The sequence below is a fragment of the Exophiala spinifera genome (assembly GCF_000836115.1).
Source record: "Exophiala spinifera strain CBS 89968 unplaced genomic scaffold supercont1.1, whole genome shotgun sequence".
Classification (NCBI taxonomy): domain Eukaryota; kingdom Fungi; phylum Ascomycota; class Eurotiomycetes; order Chaetothyriales; family Herpotrichiellaceae; genus Exophiala; species Exophiala spinifera.
In genome coordinates, this window is record NW_015622513.1 from 3,916,769 (window position 1) to 3,937,010 (window position 20,242).

At 53.4% G+C, this 20,242-nt stretch overlaps 8 protein-coding genes across 8 annotated transcripts; 4 read left to right on the forward strand and 4 right to left on the reverse strand.

Annotated features, from left to right (window-relative positions):
- Window positions 1–102: 102 nt before the first annotated feature.
- On the reverse strand, window positions 103–3,024 carry PV08_01430 (uncharacterized protein; the record flags this gene model as incomplete). The annotated part of the gene is made up of 4 exons (XM_016375792.1): window positions 103–1,011; window positions 1,077–1,181; window positions 1,249–1,560; window positions 1,630–3,024. The coding sequence occupies 4 exons, from the start codon at window positions 3,022–3,024 to the stop codon at window positions 103–105; spliced, it is 2,721 nt and encodes a 906-aa protein (XP_016241068.1).
- A 478-nt stretch (window positions 3,025–3,502) lies between these two features.
- On the reverse strand, window positions 3,503–4,276 carry PV08_01431 (uncharacterized protein; the record flags this gene model as incomplete). Its single annotated transcript, XM_016375793.1, has 1 exon — window positions 3,503–4,276. One exon carries the CDS (start codon window positions 4,274–4,276, stop codon window positions 3,503–3,505), a length of 774 nt encoding a protein of 257 aa, XP_016241069.1.
- Window positions 4,277–5,059: 783 nt separating this feature from the next.
- PV08_01432 (uncharacterized protein) lies at window positions 5,060–8,851 on the forward strand (the record flags this gene model as incomplete). Its single annotated transcript, XM_016375794.1, has 7 exons — window positions 5,060–5,181; window positions 5,232–6,000; window positions 6,053–6,292; window positions 6,663–6,684; window positions 6,796–7,130; window positions 7,192–7,710; window positions 7,769–8,851. 7 exons carry the CDS (start codon window positions 5,060–5,062, stop codon window positions 8,849–8,851), a joined length of 3,090 nt encoding a protein of 1,029 aa, XP_016241070.1.
- Window positions 8,852–9,507: 656 nt separating this feature from the next.
- PV08_01433 (uncharacterized protein) lies at window positions 9,508–10,227 on the forward strand (the record flags this gene model as incomplete). The annotated part of the gene is made up of 1 exon (XM_016375795.1): window positions 9,508–10,227. One exon carries the CDS (start codon window positions 9,508–9,510, stop codon window positions 10,225–10,227), a length of 720 nt encoding a protein of 239 aa, XP_016241071.1.
- A 341-nt stretch (window positions 10,228–10,568) lies between these two features.
- Window positions 10,569–12,502, reverse strand: PV08_01434 (uncharacterized protein; the record flags this gene model as incomplete). Its single annotated transcript, XM_016375796.1, has 2 exons — window positions 10,569–12,042; window positions 12,096–12,502. 2 exons carry the CDS (start codon window positions 12,500–12,502, stop codon window positions 10,569–10,571), a joined length of 1,881 nt encoding a protein of 626 aa, XP_016241072.1.
- Window positions 12,503–13,214: 712 nt separating this feature from the next.
- Window positions 13,215–14,728, forward strand: PV08_01435 (uncharacterized protein; the record flags this gene model as incomplete). Its single annotated transcript, XM_016375797.1, has 2 exons — window positions 13,215–14,044; window positions 14,101–14,728. The coding sequence occupies 2 exons, from the start codon at window positions 13,215–13,217 to the stop codon at window positions 14,726–14,728; spliced, it is 1,458 nt and encodes a 485-aa protein (XP_016241073.1).
- Window positions 14,729–16,176: 1,448 nt separating this feature from the next.
- Window positions 16,177–17,382, forward strand: PV08_01436 (uncharacterized protein; the record flags this gene model as incomplete). Its single annotated transcript, XM_016375798.1, has 2 exons — window positions 16,177–16,300; window positions 16,352–17,382. The coding sequence occupies 2 exons, from the start codon at window positions 16,177–16,179 to the stop codon at window positions 17,380–17,382; spliced, it is 1,155 nt and encodes a 384-aa protein (XP_016241074.1).
- Window positions 17,383–18,761: 1,379 nt separating this feature from the next.
- Window positions 18,762–19,604, reverse strand: PV08_01437 (uncharacterized protein; the record flags this gene model as incomplete). Its single annotated transcript, XM_016375799.1, has 2 exons — window positions 18,762–18,979; window positions 19,127–19,604. 2 exons carry the CDS (start codon window positions 19,602–19,604, stop codon window positions 18,762–18,764), a joined length of 696 nt encoding a protein of 231 aa, XP_016241075.1.
- Window positions 19,605–20,242: the final 638 nt, after the last annotated feature.

Consider the following 20,242-nt stretch of genomic DNA (forward strand, 5'->3'; position numbering starts at 1 on the left):
GAGGCTTTTATCATTGATGAGATGAACATGTTTGCATACCAAGGAATGTTTCAATCCGTTTTGGGATCAAGCGAGCTACCTGGCCTAAGCTTAGGTTGCAATTCACAAAGTGCTCTTGCCACCAAGTAATTCTACCGCCGCATTGCTGATACAGCTCTTCCCAGTCTCCTTCACCTTGGCCCGATAAATGACTTTACCTCCCTCCTTCCACATCTCGGTCACAATCGTCTCGCCTGGCAGGACGGTCCCGCTGAACCTCACCTTGATATTCTTGAAAGGGCCGTAGGCTTCAAAGATATGCTTCCCTGTGATGCCGAACGTGGCGAGGCCATGGAGGATGGGGACCTTGAATCCTCCGACCGACGAGAACTTGGGATCGACGTGCAGCGGATTTCGATCACCCATAAGTCGATAAAGAGCCGCAGCATCTTCCGATGTCTTCTCTTCAACGACCTTGTCAGGCACCCGAGACGGCGGAGTGTTGATTGCCGTTGACGCGCCCCGATCCGCGGGCGTTTTCTGTCCTCCGAATCCGCCGGCACCGCGGATGAATGCTACGCTCTCGTTGTAGAAGACCGGTTTCCCGGAACTGTCGACCGTAGTCATCCCTCGCCTTACAAGCGCTGCGTTCCCTTTGTCCACCACTTCCAGCAACCGAGTTTCGGTTTTGAAGGTGCCCGATGTCGGGAGGGGGAATTGTTTGAGCTCCAGGTATTGCTCGCCGTGGAGCAACATCCGTTGGTCGTAGTTCGGGACAATGTCCTTCGTCTCGAACGGTGCCGAGGAGTGATACGTCGGTACGATTCCGAAAGTTGGAAGGACTTGAAAGTTGGGAGAGTTCTCGTAGACGAGGTCCAGCTGATTGCGGTGAGCACCGAGAGACAGGTTGTACAAGATGACATCCCTGTCCGTGTAGGAATAGGTAGACGGCGCTCCCTTCATCTCCATGGCGCTCTGGATCTTGGAGATGTATTTCCTGTTGGCACGATTCTCCTGTGACAGACTGGCGGCCTGCTCGACATTTAGTATACACTTTGATGAACATCGATCCACCCCTGAGTGACCACACTTACAACTTTGGGGTTCTTCAAGACATTGCCCATGGTGTAGCGACTTCCTTCTTGCGGTGATTCTGGATTGTCTGCTTTTCCATTGTCGAAATTGCAGATCTCTCCAAAGGCCTGGACGGAACAGTAAGTATTCTATGTTTCATCCCCTTGCGGACTGCGGATTGCGAGATCAACCCACCTTGGCCACTTCATCTACACCGGGGATGCCTTTGTCGTGCTCAAAATCAACGCCCCTGGCTCTTTGCCATCTAGTTGCGGCGAACCAACCACTACCTGCCTCATACAACTGACCAGTACCAGGTGGTCGTTCAGAGCACAGCGCAACGACGAGGGGCGCAACGTAATCTGGTTTGACAATGTCCACGGCGTCCTCGGCCCATACTGTGCGGGTCATGTTAGTGCCAGCGGAGGGCGCGACTGCATTCACGACGATGTTATACTTGGCTCCCTCCCGGGCGGTGGTCTTTGTGAAGCCGATCATGCCACATTTCTAGAACCGCATGGGTCAGTATTCAATCTCGAGGAGTTGCTGTCGTGGGTGATTTGGGACCTCACTTACTGCCGCTGCGTAATTGGCTTGTCCAAAGTTACCGTATATACCGGTCGTGCTGGTAATGTTGACTATCCTGCCGAACTTCTGCTTCGTCATATACGGCCAGGCAGCACGAGTTATGAGATAGGTCGACCGTAGGTGGACATTCATGACCGAGAACCATTGCTCGTCCGTCATGTTGACAAAAGCCTTGTCGCGCAAGATGCCGGCATTGTTCACCAGGATGTCGAGTCTGCCGTGGGTGTTGATGATTTTTTGCACGATAGCCTCACCTTGCTCCACCGACATGGTCAGCGCTGACGCCTCCCCGCCCACGGACTTGATCTCGCCGGCGACCTTCTCGGCGTTCTTCAGATCGTTGACCACGACGTGGGCCCCGAGCTTAGCAAAGGCATGGGCGTACGCTCTTCCCAACCCATCACCACCGCCAGTGACGAGTGCAACCTTGCCGTGCAGATTCACTCGACTTGGATTTGGAACGTTTGCCTTTGGCAGTGCCTTTGCCTTCTCAAAGAGAGCCACTGCCCCGGCTGGATTGTTTGGGTGTTCTGCACCAGTCCAGTCTGCGATCTTCGAATAGTTGTCAAGGATGAGATCAGGACTGAGAGTATTCGGGTTCGCAAGGAAACCTTTGCTCCGCTCCCAGCGAATCTTATTATAGTGGCCAGCGGCCGCCTCGAAGATGCTCCCTGTTTCCTGACAGGTCCGGCTCACCAGCACACCAACCAACGGCACGACCCAGTCCGGTTTCATGGCGTCCATCATATCCGCCGTCCAGACCGTCTGGGTGAGGCGGCTAGCGGCACCAGGTGCCAGGACGTTGCAACGGATATTGTACTTGGCTCCCTCTTTGGCCAGGGTCTCACTGAACCCGACCAGGGCCATCTTCGCGGCGGCATAGTTGGCCTGTCCAAAGTTTCCATAGAGACCAGAAGTGGACGAGGTATTGATGATTCTGCCATACTTTTGCTTCCGCATGAACGGCCAAGCGGCCCTCGCGGTTTTCATGGCGCCGTGAACGTGGACGTCTATGATGATGTCCCAGTCCTCGGTCGTCATATTTCGCAGCGTGATGTCTCGAAGGATCCCGGCATTGTTGATGAGGATGTCGACCCTTCCGAAAGCGTCGATGGCAGTCTTGATGATCCTCTCGCCAGCCTGGACCGGATCATAGTTCGCCACGGCTATGCCACCCGCGTCAGTAATCTCCTTGACCACGACGTCTGCAACTCTGGAATCGCCTTTGCCAGCGGCGTCTTTGCCATTGAAGGTACCACCCAGGTCGTTGACGACAACTTTGGCGCCACGCGAGGCCAGGAATTTGGCGTATTGTCGTCCTAAGCCGTTGCCAGCACCGGTGACAACGGCGACCTGGTCCACGTAGCTGATCGGAGAAGCCATGGCTGTGTAATCTACATCCGAAGAACGAGGTCACCGGTCTCACTCGAAGGTTAGGAATCCAAGGCGATGAAATGACCGGGAACGACCTTTTCCAGATTCCTCATTGTTCAGACGAACCGAGGAGGTGCGCCTTTTACATGAAAATGTCAGACTCCTCTGGCCATTGCGCCGACACTGCCTCGGATGTACACTGGTACACAGGTCCCATCGCTAGACTTCTTTCAGGGAGGATGGTGAGCGTGGACCCCGCACAGCGCTATTAAGTTAGTACGGTGAGGGTTGAGTCTCGAGTCACAGTAATATGGGGAAGCTCAAAGCCTATCGGGGGACGAGGTTGCAGTGGTATCTTTCAACACCTCGGCATGCGGATAGTACAGTAAATATCCCACGAGGCTCGCAAATGTCCCTGTGGGAGTCGACCGACGACCGGGCTGTTGTTGAACTTTTCATGCAATTTTCGTTTCTCCTACTACCCCTATTATCTGGAAATAGTAAAACCCCCATCGATCCTCACATCGGCACCGTTTATCATAGCACTCTCATCCCGACAGAGAAACTCGATGGCATGGGCAATCTCCGAGGGCTCACTGAACCTCCCCGTCGGTATCTGGGCAAGGTGTTTCTCCTTCTTCGCCTCATCGGCCCACGCCTTTGCGGCCAAAGGAGTCCACGTCACGGTCGGACTCACGGTGTTCGCCGTTATGCCCCTGGGCCCCCACTCGCTCGCCATGCACCGAGTGTGTCCCAGCAGACCGGCCTTGGAAGCGCAGTAGGCGCCGTGGCCGTCCAAAGCCACGTGCGCAGCCTGTGAGGCGATGCTGACTATCCTCCCTGGCGGCGACGGTGTCCCTTTCTCCATCCCGGCGGCCACTCTGGCCTGGTAGAGGTTGAAGAATGCGTTGCTGGTGATGAACGGACCGAGCAGGTTGGGCAGGAAGTTCTTCATGGCCTCCTCGGCCGAGGTCTGCTCGAGGGGCTGCACAGACACATATCCGGCAGCGTTGATCAAGATGGATGGAAATCCGTCCAGGTGAGATATCCGCCCGTCAAAGACGTCCTTGATGGATGCTTCCGAAGTGATGTCGGCCTCGAACGTGTGCACCTTGTCTGGGTCGTCCGTGCCGAATACTCGTTTGACCGTCTCCTTGACCCTCGAGGCTTCAAATGGTGCATACAACAGTGCGACGGTGGCTCCTAGTTCCCAAAGACGAAAAGCTGTCGTCGATCCCAACCCGCCTGCAAGCTTCCTCATTAGTATCAACGTCCGGCGGGTGGCTTCCGATGCAAAGCAGGAGTAAGTAGTACAGTACCTATTCCTCCAGCAATGATTGCAATGCGTCCTTGATAAGCCATGCGAAATACAGCAACCTAGACAGATCTCTCTTTGATGCTTCAGAGGTTTTAATTATAGTCTGGCACAAAAGAACAGGTGATGGATTTCAGCTGTAGCTGAGAGACGCCGGCCAAAGCGCCGACTGAAGCCGGTTCATGCTTCAGACCAAACATTCCACGCCCCCGCACTTCATTTTGCTGTCTTGGACTCTTTGACGTCTCAGGGTCTGAAGAGACACAACTCCATGTGAAATGGTTGCACCTCTACCACCGATCCAACTAGACCTTACATAGATGAAACTACGTCTGGAGCACCATCATGCTATCCTGACAAGAGCCCTACCCTGCTCTGAGCGTCCATCGATGTATGATGGACCCGTTCTCAGTCATCTGTGTGGCTCGGTGCAGAAGCGGCCCGCCGGTGCATAGCCTCGACGCCCAGTGCTGGGACAACAGCACTACATGACGAAGGACTGCAGACATGTATCTCGGTCATGACATGTATGTCTATGCCGTTCGATAAAATGTAAGAGACATGTTCGGTCCGCAATGCCACCGAGCCATTCCTCGCCGAAGCTATAAACGCCCGTCCCTCGCAAATGAAACCATCCGTCCTGTGAGAACCTCGACCTCCAAACGACACCAACCGTACATAAGAGCCTTCACTTCTACTTGAAACCGCGCCATAAACCAACGCAAAGTCATGGCGGGCCGACCAGCACCAGCACCCAGGACCAAGCTCGGCTATCATCGTGTGCTTGGTCCAAATGCCTCCGTACTTGTGTCTCCCATCTGCCTGGGGACCATGAACTTCGGTGACATTTGGTACAGTCCAACAATAGAATACATCACGCCATTTAGCTAATTGCAATCAGGGACGCTAGCGCTGGTGGATGCAGCAAAGAGACGGCATACTCGGTTCTCGACCAGTTTTACGCGTCTGGCGGCAACTTCATTGACACCGCGAACATGTACATGGCCGGCCAGTCGGAGGAATGGCTAGGTGACTGGATGGCGGATCGTGGTGTTCGCGACCAGATGGTCATTGCCACAAAGTTTACCTATGCATACCAAATTCCAGACATGCTTCCCGACGGTACAATCACGTCCAATTTCGGCGGCTCGAACAGGAAAAGCCTCCGGCACTCGCTCGAGGAGAGTCTCAAGAGATTGAAGACAGACTACATCGACATTTTCTATGTCCACTCATGGGATGGCCTGACCAGCATTCCAGACCTGATGCGTGCGCTTGACGATGTTGTTCGTCAGGGACGGGTTCTGTACCTTGGTTGTTCAAACTGGCCCGCATGGATGGTTGTCAAGGCAAACAGCTACGCAAGAGAGCATGGAATGACTCCCTTCGTCGTATACGAAGGCTTATGGAATGTCGTGGCCCGAGACATCGAACGAGAAATCGTGCCCATGTGCAAGGCCGAGGGTATGGCGATCACGGTCTGGGAAGCACTGGGGGGAGGCAAGTTCAAAAGCAAAGCCGATAAAGCGCAGGCAGGGGCGCGTCGGCTGTATGATCTCTCCGGGAAGGGGATGGAGAAGTTCGAGGTTGCGGCTATGGCCTTGGAACGTGTGGCAGCGAGGAAAGGAACCACCGTTTCCGCCGTCGCCATGAGATATGTCATGCTCAAGGTGAGGCACTCGATGCTCTCACAAACATGTCTTGCGAGGCTGACACACATAGGCTCCTTATGTCTTCCCGGTCATTGGTGCGCGCAAGGTCGAGCATCTTCAGTCCAATGTGGAAGCTTTGGCCATCAATCTTGACGATGCGGACATCCAAGAGCTCCAGGAGGCCGTTCCGTTGGACCTAGGCTATCCACACATCATCTTGTCCGGAAGCCCGACTGAACACGTTGGGCCAACGAGACCAACATACCTACCGATGTGGTGGGGTGGATTTGAAGGCGTAGAAGAGCCGAAGGTAGGCAGAACCTCAGAGGAGACTCGATCGAGTGATGATGCTGACTCATTGAACCCTTTTCAGGCGATCCACAAAGCTTCCTAACCGGAGCTGCAGTCTTGGACATCTAGATTGTGCACAGTAGTAGTTGATATCCACGCTGACAAAGGGATGGCTGGAAGTTGTGGTGGATTGCTGAGTTGAAGCTAAAGTCGCCAACTTCTCTTGGCCGCTGACAGATGCATGACCATTGACTATAGTCTATTGACAATTGTGCTCGAGTCGTTGGCAGGTCCTCCGTAGAATTTTTAGAATTGCATTCATTTGAACCTGCTGCTGTGTTCATCTCGAGTACCATTCTGCGAAGCTGACATACTGGAAAATGCGAAAGGCGCCTCGAACGTGTTCTGAATGTAAGTGGAGCCTTTGCCTCGCTCCTCAGATGAAAACACCCCCACGCGCGGTCGTCGCGATGATAGATATCAGGAGCCTGGCGCGAGGTTTTGGTCTCTAATAGGATCCAGGTAGACGTCGCAAGATCCGCTGTATCTATCGATCTGATTCATCGCTCGAGTGCAACCGGTGCCTCTCGAGAGGAACCAAATGCGTCCTGCCAGCTACCAGCGTGTCGAACCAACTGGGTGACGAAAAGAGAACACTGAGGGAGAGAGTCCTCCGCCTCGAGAGTCTGCTGCAGCAGGCACCCAACACGATTCTGACGAGCTCCGTATCTCCATCGACGAAGGACAATGCTTCCATTTCATTACAGATCAATGGTCAAGCGCTGGACGATGCTGGCGATCCCGCCCTGGATGTCGACCATTCGGCACCGTTCATGGCTGCACTGCAGACCTCAGATGTGAGATATGAATATGCCCTGGGAAACCTCAGACCTGTGGCTCCTTGCTAATGCGGCGTAGCTATTCGAGCCTTACGAAGCCCCTCGGAATGGTGGACCCGATGATCGAGCACAAGTCGAGCCCCAGCATCACATCACGCATGGACCCTTGCGTACGTGTACCACAGGTGAAGGTTACAGCATCACTCTCTGCGAGAATTTGAGAGCAGTTCTGCCTAGTCTTTCTGACATCAAAGCCCCCATGGCAGACAACACGCTCTGGTGGCAGTTCTGGAACCAAAAGACGTTTGGTACAGAACAAGCCAGAGAGACACTTCTCCAATACACCGAGCGAGTATACAGTGAGAATGATCCGATCGAGTTAGGTCTGATGGTATCAGCATACGCACGCCACAAGGACGACGATGCATTGCGTCTGCTTTCTGTGGTGGACCAGATGGTTATCAGCAATGACAGATTCGCTGGAACACTTCGAGGATTGACTTTGATCGCGTTTCAAGCGAAATGCTACCTGGATATAGGACAGCCTCGACGAGCATTTCTGTGCAACCGGCGAGGCGTCAACCTTGCCCAAGTTATGGTACTTTTCTTCTTGTGAATGAGCGTGGCCACAACTTATCAATGCTAACTCGACACAGAACATCCACCGCACCTATTCATCGACAAATGAAAGAAGCTCGATCTGGTGGACGCTGTACCAAGGAGACCGGTTCTTCTCCATTCTCTTAGGTCTTCCTTACGGCATACGAGACGATCAATTTCCTTTCCCGACCGCACGGGATGACACACCAGCGGGTGCTGTTGCGCAGGCATTCTCATTGCGACTGGGTGTCTTGATGGGAAAGGTGATTGACCACAAGCAGTATCAGACGCCACAGGGGTTCTCGAACATAATTGACATCGAGGACGAGCTGGAACGTCTCGCTTGTGCCCAGTCTCAACAATGGTGGTCATATTCGATACCCGACAACGCGGACACAACAGCGATCAACGACTTCCGCGAGCGCCTTCTTCAACACTCTCTCTTCTTCTTCGTGCGTATGTACGTCCATATGCCGTACATGGTGAGGCAGACGTCGTCACGCATCTACGAAACCAGCAGGCAGTCTGGATTAGATGCATCACGCGACTTCTTGCGCCGATACCATGTTCTGAGTTCCCATTTTGAGGGAGCTCCCCTGTTTGAATGCAAAACTCACGATTTTCTCGGATTCATGTCGGCCCTGCTTCTTCTCGTTGGCAGTAACAATGTATCACGGGATATGCCCTTGATCGACAAGACGATTCAGATTCTGGAAAGACTCGCGATAGTCAAAACCTGCAAAATCTGTATGCAAGCGCACAGAGCGCTTGTTGATGTCCTTGCCGTGTGTACTGGCAAAGGAGAAACTCGGGATTGGATGCATTCAAAGATCGCTATTCCGTACTTCGGTACTCTTCGAGTTGCACCTCTGAATGCAGTACAGATACGACACGACACATATGAAGTAGATGATTCAACTCCGGTGCTGACGGAGGGCATATCGGCTGGTGATTCTCGGGACTTGAACGAGGAACAATCCCTCAACCCAATCGGTCAGAGTCAGGGTGATGTTGATTTTGATTTCGACTTTGATTTCGACTTCAACATTCCAGGTCTTTGGGACAATGTCGACGCGAACATATCGTTCTGCGACTCTTTGCTCGACCTAGACCAGGACTGGGGTTGTTTTTTCGACTAGAATACAGGTGTGAATGAGACTGAATGTTGGGTATCCTTTTTTTGCACATCCTCGAGGGCGATAGACAAAGTATGAGATAGGCCGTGGCTCGAGTAGCTATCTGCCCCGGTAGTAACTGGTGATAGCTACCGAGTACCTGGATTTATCAAGGTACATCGTATCCGTAGATGACGAGGCTCACTAGGTCTCCAAATAAACAACGAAGAAGTCGGGCTCAAGATCTGAAGCAGCCGAAGTTGCACGCACTAACTAAGAGGCTCCCCAAGTTCTAGTTGAGGCAAGCCCCGAGAGTTCCGTCACGCCCCTAATCGGGTCTACCCTTAGGTACCTACTTAGGTACTCCAGGGGCAGACAAGGTGCCTGGTAGGTCCCCAGTACTGCCTGTGCGATACTTAGTGTAGGTGGTGTACCTGATGATAAGGCATTATTATGGAGCGCACCGGACGACGTCACTTTCTCCCTCTTCCGCCCTCCTCCTCGTCCTCCATAATAATCCAGCATCACCACCATCTCCAGAACTCTTGCACAGACCCTGCTTTTCCACTACCGACCCGTCCTCGAGATCAGTTCTGACATCAGTTCCAACCACGCTTATTTCCAAAACCACAACTCTCCACATTGTCTGATCGTTATTATATCCGTACTCTACTCTCACAATGCGGCGCGCAATCCTCCTGGCCAGTCTCTTCTCAACGCTCACCCTCTCCGCCGCCATCTCCCCCTTCGACCACTTATTCCGCGATACGATTGCCCTACACACCCAAGCCGAGGAGGGGCAAGGACAAGGACAAGACCAAGGCTCGTCACGACACCTTCAAGTGCCGATGAATCCAGGTCCACTCCAACCGGACGGCCCTCCGTCCACAGGCGACAGCGGCAGCGGTGGTGGTGGTGGTAGTGGTAGTAACCCGAGCGACTCGACGCTCTCCATTTCCGACATACTTCCTCAGACGCGCAAAATCAACATCTTCGCCTCTCTCACCCGCGACATCTCCTCGGTGACGGGACGCCTGGAGTCGACGAAACCCACGGACAACACGACCCTCCTCGCGCCGCTCAACAGCGCAATGCAGGCCCTCCCGCGGAAGCCGTGGGAAGACAGACCGGGCGACGACTCCGTGGTCAGCGCCGCCAGGAACGAGGACAAGGCCGCGCGGAATCTGGCGCGCTTCGTCGAGGAGCATGTCGTGCCGACGAGTCCGTGGGAGGAGGGCGAGGGGCACAAGATCAAGACCCTCGGCGGGCAAGAACTGTGGTGGGAGCACCAAGACGGGAAAAAGGTCATCATGCCGGGACGTCTCGAGGTGGATGGTGTCGTCGGACGCGTGGGCAATGGCGAGATATGGGCCGTCAAGGGCGTTGTCAATTATGCCTAGACCCAGAAACCGACAGACGGCACAAAAATGATTAAGACAGGAAAAGTGTAACGGAGGTACCCCTTGACAAGGACACGGAGAAGAACAAGAACGTGATAAGACGAGACGAGACGAGTTGTGACGATTTGAAAAGAAATCAGAATCAGAATCAGATTCAGAATCAGATGGCCTGGCCACACACCAGGCGGAAATCAAACAGAAGGCTTATGATGGATGACCACGAGGTTAATGAATGAGAAACCATGTTTTGTATGCTTCAAGATATTTGTATGTACATGTTAGAAAATCTACTTTTGTTACTACTTTTCGACAGGTGGAACAGTATCTAATATCCCCTCTCTTCACCTGTTCTTCTTTTGCGGCGTCGCTGATCGCCGCTCTCGGGACGGGGATGGTGGCGACGGCGACGACGATGCACGGGTCTCCGCGGATTCTTGTGTCTCGGCGAAGTAAGCGTCGATCAGACCACTCTCACATATCAACTTCCAAAAACACCAGAGATAACATATTCCAAACGCTACTGCACCAATGCAAGAGTTGACCACCACCCATAAATCGGGCTTGTCCTCTGGCGGAGAAGCAAAAGCCGCGAGGAGATGCCAGAACGCCATGACAATGTACGTTTGGAAATGCAGGATTTTGGTCGGCGCGCGCAGTTCATCCGGCGCAAGAGGCCGACCGGGCACGTTTGGTCGGTCTGGGTCGTGATATGCGTTGACGCTGGTCGGCGGGAGTCCCAGCAAGTAGGCCCAAAGAAGGGTGACGACGACGTACGGCGTGCGCAGGCCGTCTCTCTTGAGCAACGGGTACATGGTCCACATGCCCAGCATGTTGGCCCAGCCGATCCATGCTCGGTATTCCTTGCTCAGCCCCTGCTTCCCACCGAGTAAGAGCGTCATCGGGAGTAGAGGAAGCAGGACCGACTTCTCGTGCACCTGGAACGAGAACAAGAAGAACCCCCACGCTGAAGCTGCAAGCGCGTACGGGAGCAGTGACTTTTTCGGAATGGCGCCGATGACGAGCATGGGACCGAGGATCGATGCGAGTGTCGCGACGGCCGAGAGTCGAGACAGTTCGACGACACCCTCGAGCTTGCGGAGTTTATAGAAGGTGTTGGCGAAGCACCAGAAATTGGCAACTTTGTCTTCAAAGAGACCCCGGGCAAATGGAAACATTCGATGTACAACTTGGCCAAGTTGAAGAAGGATCATCTCTAAGGGGGTGTTGGGGTCTGTTGGGACTTTGTGGTCGGCTAGCAGCGGTGGTGCGGGTAATGATCCAGACGGAATGGTGGTGTAGTAGCTGTCGTAAAGTGATCCCAGTAACAGAGGTGCGAAGAGGACCGCAAAAGCGAGAATTGTAATCAGCGCGATCAAGACAAGCCGACCTGGTCGAATCGAGGGCGTGAAACACGATCCGAGGAGGTAAGCAAAAATGACCGGAGAATAGTATAGTGCCATCTGCTTGAATCCTAAAGCCGCGACGAAGAAGATGCAGGCCCACAAAGGCCTGCTGGCGTAGATGCTGGACAGAGATGCCACTACGAAGCCGAGCATGACTGTATTATACTGGAAGTGGCCGTGGTCGATCAGGATCGTGGCTGGCTGCATGAGGATGGCAACAAGGGCGATTGACGATGCCGTTGTTCCGACTCCTTGAGCCCGACTGAAGCGACGAATAAATATGATCAATGCCGGAACATAGATGAGATATTCGGACGCGATGACGGTTGCGCGCATGAAGACCTTTAGATCCTGAGATTCAATTCCACGAGACGCATCGAGGGCAAACCACTCGCGATTGAACAGCGAGCCGCTGTTTTCGTTAGCCCGTCATCGCGCAGCACAAGCTCCTTCGTAGACACTTACATCTTGCCGCATAACCAGCTATGATATGCTGTCAAGGGCGGATAGTCCAGCCCCCAGTATTGCAGGTCGTAAAAGTACCACTGTGAAACTGGTAGATGAGTCGTGATTTCCATCCAGTGTCGCTGAGCTTCAAAATCTCCATGCATGGGAGGCTGTTGGTAGCCCGAGTGACCCCATAGGCCGACACTCCATCTGAATAGCCCAACAATCATGAGAATCAATGGTAGGAGGATCCATTGAGACGTCGTGCCCCGAGCTGGCCATAGAAAAGCCACGAGAGGAAACTCAGGAGCAACGACATTGTCTTCGGCAGTGAACCTGACAATGTCTGTGATTGTTGCACTCCGAGTCAAAGGGGGTTGCTTCCTCTTCTTGCGAGGTCTGTGGGCGTTGGCAGGACTCGACATTGTGTTCTGTGATGCCTGGAACTGTCAGAGTAGAGCTCCAAGATGCTGTACTGTAAGGGTTGGTTTAGGCCAGGGTGTGAATGGCAGGCTCATACAATCCTCCGTAGTGGCGCATGGCTGGTGTTATAGTCCGCCCTAAAACGAATCAGGGTCTCACTAGGGGCGGATTTTCCCAGCCACGAAACTTGACTTAACGCAGCCGATAAGAGGCTCCAGTGACGCTAAGATAACGTGAAATTTTCGCAAAATTCTGGCTGCCCATAAAAACAGACTCTTCTCCGCCATTTCTCACCAGAAATTTTTTGCGTCCTCTTCACTACCTTTGTTCCATCTCAGTATTCCATAGTAAACATCTGTTCGAGGGCATCATCTTGAGGTCTATCGAGGGCTCTGTGGGATTTGATACCGAGGGCATTTACATATTTGGTGCAGGTCTTGCTTGTCTATTCCTGCTGACCGCGTTCCGTCCGACTGTTCATCTCGAGGGCTTGCGTGCTTAGTTCTGCCAGTCATTTGCCAACGCATTTGACTCTTGAGGTCGAGGGCTCTGATTCACTTTGTGGGTTGAGGGTTTTATCACACAAGTACAATTTTCGCCGCACTGCAAAGAGGTTCTGAGGGACGAACTCACTACCGAGGGTTTCAGGTTTGCCAAAATGTCTTTTTTACATCAAGTACTGTGCTGACCTAAAGAAGTTTCATCATCATCATCATGTCCAAGTCAACCAAGTCCAAGTCAGCTCCCGCTGCAAAGGAATCCAAGTCCGATGTCTTGAGCAAGGTCAAGGGTGCCGCCGTCACCAAGCCTGCTCAAACCGGCAAGAGCAAGAGCAAGGAGATCGCTAAAAAGGTCGCAGCCAAGGAGGAGAAGCGAAGCAAGAAGGTTCCAGTCAAGGAGCCAACACCCGAGTCCAGCTCCGAAGAGGAGGAGGAGGACAGCAGCGAGTCGGAGGAATCCGATTCCGAAGAAAGCGAGTCCGAAGTCGAGACCAAGCCGACCAAGAAGGCCAACGGTGTCAAGGTCGCCCCTAAGGACGCTTCCAGCGACGAAGAGTCCAGCGAAGAGTCTGATTCCGAGGAGTCTGCTTCTGACGAGTCCGAGTCCGAAGCCGAGGCTCCCAAAACCAATGGCGCTGCCAAAGCCGCCGTGAAGGCTGCTGAGTCCTCTGATGATAGTGACGAGTCTTCCGAGGAAGAAGCTGCTCCTAAGACAAACGGTACCAAGCCTGCTGAGGCCGAATCCGAGGACAGCGATGAGGATAGTGAGGAGGACAGTGACGAGTCTTCCGAAGATGAGAGCGATGAAGAAGAGGAAGTTGAGAAGAAGCCTGCGAAGCGCAAGGCCGAGGACACCGACTCGCCTGTCGCCAAAAAGACCAAGGTTGAGACCACTGACGCCGACACCTCCAAGGGTTCCAATCTGTTCGTCGGTAACCTTTCCTGGAACGTCGACGAGGAATGGCTCCGCTCCGAGTTTGAGTCCTTCGGCGAGCTCAGCGGTGTTCGTATAATGACCGACCGCCAAACCGGCCGATCCAAAGGGTGAGACACACTTGTACTTTATCTCTTATGTGCGCAGGCTAACATTCTATACGTAGATTTGGCTATGTTGAATTCGTCAATGCCGCCGATGCCGCCAAGGCTCAGGGTGAGAAGCATGGTGCTGATCTTGATGGCCGTGCCTTGAACGTGGACTTTGCCAACGCTCGTCCCGACAATGGCCAGAAGCAAGACAACCGACGCAAGTCCTATGGGGACCAAGTCAGTGAGCCTTCGGACACTCTCTTCCTCGGCAACCTCTCGTTCGACTGTACTCAGGAGGATGTCACCGACGCTTTCGCTCCCCACGGCACCGTCCTAGGCATCCGTCTCCCCACTGATCGTGAGACCGGTGCTCCCAAGGGTTTTGGCTACGTCACCTTTGCTTCGGTCGAAGAAGCTCAAGCTGCTCTCGAGGCCATGCAGGGTGGCTACATCAAGAGCCGACCTGTCCGTCTCGACTACAGCCAACCTCGTCAACAGAATGACTCTCCTGCTCGTGGCGGATTCGGTGGCCGTGGTGGTGGCCGTGGCGGTTTCGGAGGACGTGGAGGCCGCGGTGGTGGTCGTGGTGACTTTGGCGGTCGTGGCGGTCGTGGCGGACGAGGTGGTGCTCGCGGTGGCCGTGGAGGCAGCTACAACCGTGGCGGCTTCGGAGACTTCTCTGGCACCAAGGTCACCTTCTAAGTTGATCGCATTAGATCAAGTGATGTTGTATCGACTATCGACGATGATGGTGTGCAGGATACCCATTGGCACTACTCGCATGATTGACCGGATTCCGCATCGAATCTGATCGTCTGCTATTTTTTCGGCTGGGATTGGGGAGTTCCAAGGTAATGTGCATTTGAAAAATAAAAAGTTAGTCTGTTTTTGTGTTTCCATATGCAATACACTTGATGTCGCTCTTTACTGTTGTTCCATGGCCTCCGTACGTGATCAGCCGTAGAGCTTTGTTTTCAGGGTGCCAGGTCAGGTTCTCATGGTACGTTTCACAGACACAACATATGATAGAGTATCAGTGTATCATGACGCTGTCTGGCCGGAAGAACAACCACCAACTAGTTGGACCCATCAGCAGCGATTTCGGGCTTATTGCTAGGCACTCAGGGTACTGTATCCGGACCACGAGTACTTGACGACTGAAAGTATGAGCGAGGGCGGAGAAGTCGTACTCGTACCCACGACTACTCCTCACCGTCACCGCCTCAGGCAGACGAACGGATGACTGATGACATGATACGGTGTACGAGTCTCCTTAGCTAAGGGCCTGACGATTAGTACCTGTTCTCTTAGCCGTAGCGAGTAACGGACTGGTCAGTGGTGAGTACATCTGACTGCGTCCAACCACAACATGCCGCGTGATGCACCATCTGATCATCGAGGCCGTGGCATCTGATGCAATTGGCAGCGTCGCCCAGAGTCTGTGCTCAATCAGCTGCCGAATGGCGACATTGGGAGGCAGAGAGAGGGGGAGGAGACAGTATGGGCATGATCAGCATTCCTCCGTCGTCGTCCTCCTCCTCCATCCCCTGTTCTGCATGCGTCGCCCGCTACGGATAGCGTGGGCTGTGGCTTTTATTAGTCTAGACGCTCGTACTCGTACTATTCTGTGTGCTTCAGGCATCACGATCAAAGTTGGCTTTCCGCACGGGCTCATCCCTTGCTTGCGGTGACCTTGACCAGGACTGCAACATTGTTGTACAACTTGTCCCCTTCTCATCTCTAGATCTGCCTACGAAACCCAACCATCGACGTGGCCAGCGAGAGAGAAACCATCATCTACTCTGCCTGATTGTCTACCTGAGTTGGTACTGGTACCCGTGGCACATGCGCAGCCAAACTACACTACCAGGCCCGCCATCAACCCCCACCACTTGACAGCGTCAGTCGGTGAGACCAAGCCACTTCCATCCTCGCGATCCTCGCTATCTTCTCAACAAAGTCCTGGGCACGTCCGACCTCGGTGGTCTCCTTAATCCCATATTCTCGCAGTCTGAGCACGATTGCGATCCAGGGTTAGGTTACTACTCGCACTCTCGAGTTCAGCCTATCTTCCCCTCGGCGCCGCACTCGAACACACTGCCCAGCACGTCTGAACATACAACAAGAGGCTCATCAGCAAACACGACACGATGCGGCCAGTCGAGAACGAACTCTTCGGGCTGCCGAAAGAAGAGCGCGAGAATCGCCCTCCTACAGGCACCGACAACAATCCTTCCATGCCATCGTCACGTATCCGCGGCATGCACTCAGAAGGTCACCGGCGTCTACCTTCGGGACTAGCATCAAGCGCTGACATCTCACCAGATTCCTGGATCGAAATCCCATCTCGTCCGTCCTCCTCGTCCTTGTCGTCCGCAAGTAACGATATAATCACCACCGGTCTCCAGATCCGACCGTTGGATGAACGGCTGTCTCGCCAACGTCATACTTCCTCTCACCTCGCAGTCCTCCAGCCACGAGCGACCAGCACTGCCGGAAGCAGCCAGGATGAATACGAAGAGAGTGAGAGTGATAGTGATCGGGTTCTGAGTAGTTCCAACGAGGATATCTCTCAAGACGAGGCTGCCGATGACGACGATACCTCGACGGCACTGGGCGTAGGAACCATGGACAAGGTATTCACGCCGCAGCCAAACGCTTTCAGCCACCCGCCTTCATCCCAGCAGCGAACAATCCCGGACTCGTACTTCCCTCCAGCGCCGGCGTCCGCAGAAGACCGCCCGTCGAATCAACGGACCATTACTCAGCGGAGTTACCAACGACAAACCCAGTCGCGTCAGCGGACTTACACCTCTTCGTACCAACCAGACCACGACGCCGCCCTGAGAGCATCCTTGACCACCCTGCTATCCTGCGCTGCTGCAGTGCGACCCAAAGGCCTCGAACCCCGACCAGGAGCCGCAAGTGCTGCAGCACCTGTCTCGCGGCCCTCTGCCCAACCCACGTCCTTGCGACTGGTTGCCGAATGCGAGATCGATAGCCCCTCGAGACCTCGACCAAAGAGGACTTCGTCACCCAAACAAACGAAGCGAAAGTCCCGAGAGTCCAGCAAGGAGCGTCACTCCAAAAAGGTGCGACCTGCCAAAGCTGGCGTTTCCGGCGAGGAAATCATCAGCCCGACTCTGGCTTCGTGGATGATATCGGCTGGTGTCGTCCTCGTCTTTTCGGCAATCAGCTTCAGCGCCGGCTACGCGTGGGGTCGCGAAGTCGGTCGAATCGAAGGCGAAATGGCCTTGACAGGCGGAAACTGCAGCCGGGAAGCCATGCGCGGCACCGGGTCTGGTTTGAGACGACTCAGGTGGACGTCGGCTGCGGCTAGCAGTATCAGCGCTTGAGGAACGTTGACTTTTACAAGCGCAGTACCATGATGCTATCCGCCCTTCTGTCGCTCTCTCTCGCTCTCTCTTTTCCTTTTTTTGGGATTACTCTTCTTAACCAGGCGTTACACTGAGAGTGAGTATTCTGAGACCCGTGTGATATGGTACCGGGAAAGAAAGATAGAGACGAGCATTATCTTCATGAATGAATGGATGCATGAATGGCACTTGGGGAGAAGGAGGGAGCGGAGGGAGGGAAGGGTCAGCAACGATTGATTTAACGGAGGACGATAACGAATACGAAACATGGATATGATTGATACCCCCTTGGCCCAGGCAGGTATGCTGTGGCATTGCGGCGCTGCAGAGGAGAGTGCCACTTTTTTCTTTTTGCTCTTTTTGTCCGTCCTTTTTCTTTTCTACAGCAACCAGCAAACAGCTACCGGCTACCAGTTTTGATGCGATATGGTATACGGTATATGGCAAGGTAATCGGAAACAAATCCATACACGAAACACAATGAAACACATGAACCTGGACACAAGATCATTTTTTTCGGGGTGTGGGCATGGTCATGGGCATGAGGCATGAGGCACAGGGGCAGGAGAACTGGTCACGACATGCTTGTTAGGAGTTTGTTATTGTTGGGTTTTGGCCTTTTCTATTGTCGCGGCAAACGGACAACAGAGGTCCGAAGTATACTGATTATAGTTAGATAAGGTAGATGCCCTAGCCAGCCAGCCATCTAGGTAGGTAGGTAGGTAGCTAGATAGATGGCAATACACCTGCCTGCCTGCCTGCCTGCCTGCCTGCCTACACTAGCCAAAGTGGTACCTGATTACAGGTCTTTAGACGACGCTGTGTCGAGTAGAGACCGACCAGAACCACCCAAGAATCAGTGACATGTCTGTTCCTACCCGCCTTTAGGTACTTGAGTTCATTGACATACGAGAGTGTGAGAGTGAAAGTGAAAGTGCAAGTGCGAGTTCGAGGTGAGTGGGATTGTGAAACAGCACTTGTATGCCTGGTCTCCGTTATGTATCGGCCAAAAGTTTAGGGAGTTGGTCTTTATTTGTACATGGTCCTTCCTCTCCTCTCTTCTTCTTTCCTCTGCTGTCTCCCTCTTTCTCGGTATTAGGAGGGTGTGCTTCATTTTCGCTCACTCTTCTTGATTTGGTCATTTGCGTCCTACGCACATTGCACCCTTCATACGCCCTTTCTCTAATGATTCCCGTGTTATGATGTCAGCACATGTGTGCACTTGTCGCAGAGACGACATCGACCATATGAGACCCGTTCCGGTGGTAGGGTGTTGTCTCGACCCGAAAGAACGATATGATGACTGATGCAGAGTATGGTAGTAGAAAGAATATACTCTGTCGTCGCAAAAGTGGCAATTACATTGATTTCAAAAAGTTGCTCTCGCGGATACCACGTCTGCGGGCGGCGCGGGCGGATTTCGTGATTTCGTGCCGTCGCTCAAGACTCGTCACTGCATCGTCTCCAGGTCCAGTGATGTCTTTGCTCTGTTCGTGCACAGGGACCGTCTTGGGGATCGACTCGAGAAGACGGGCTTGTTTCTTTTCATAGCGTGCTCGTTGTTTCTTTGTCATTACTATTTCGTGGAAAGAAAAACAACAGTAAGTATTTTGGTTCCCTCTTGTCATGACCATTTGATTCTCATACAACTCGGGACACCATCGAGAAAAAGAAGCGAAGTAAAAGGCGCGGGGGGGAAATGCATGGGTCTTGTTCAACTTACCTGATAAATCGACTGTTTCACCTGGAGCCATCTTCTTGTCGTCCAGCAACGTCCATAACCAGTCTGGGTACTCGTCGTCTTCTAGTGCTATGATCTTGGGCTGCGCCTTGGTGTACCCGAGACCCTTGAGCTCCGCGCCACCCGGTACAGAACTCTTGGGTCTCGAGGGTTGCTGTTTCTTGGATGTAGCGCTTTTCGTCGAGGATGGTCCTGTGCCCGACTTTGCGCTCGATGTAGAAGGTGTGTGTGGTTCGGACAGCGGTTGGGATTTACCAGCTGTGTTGGACGATTGGGTTGGGTTGCCGACACCGTCTATTGAGATTGACGCCGGCGCTTGAGGAGGTGCTGCATTCCGTGTGGAAGGGACCGTTGCCACGGATCGTATCGAGAGTGGTGTATTGTACAGTGGTTGTTGTGGTTGTATGTGGACGGAGCGCAGGCGGTTGAGAAAGCTGCGCCGGCAAGACGAGCAGATCATGCTGGGCGATCTGGAGGCGTAGAACGGGTAAAGAGAGTTGATTTGGCTGTAGAAGAGGTGACAATGGCAGCAAAAACCGTGAAATAGCTGCTGTTCAGGCGACGACGAGCATTTGCACTCGAAGCTTGCGACTTGGGAAAAGTCCCAATGGAGAAACGTTTGTCGCGGCCTTGGCAAGTTTGATGCGTAAGCGCAACTCACCGCGATGGGGCCGCTTCTATAACGACTCACCCTCCCTTCTCACCTTGAGAAGAACACAGTTACGGTTGATGGGCTAGGTGTTCAGACAGAACGCAACCACAGTAACAACAGCGATAGCGAGGTCTACCCAAGGCGCACACGCAGTCGCATGGTCAGTTTACCCCTTTTAAGTGCTATACTATATCAGGCAAAACAACTCATTGGGCATTGGGAGAACTGAACCTAACGTGGCTGAGTTCGCCAAATAGATAACCACCAGAACCCTGCTGCCTCCAATGCCTTTGCGATCCTCAATGCCAGCACACCACGCTTTGCGGCTCATCACACATCGAACGCCTCTTCCAACGTAGCACAATATGCAGCCGGGTTTCCATTACTGCTAGGTAGGTAGTTGTAGCCTTCCTAAAAGCCAGCTCGCCTTGTTCTGATCACCCATC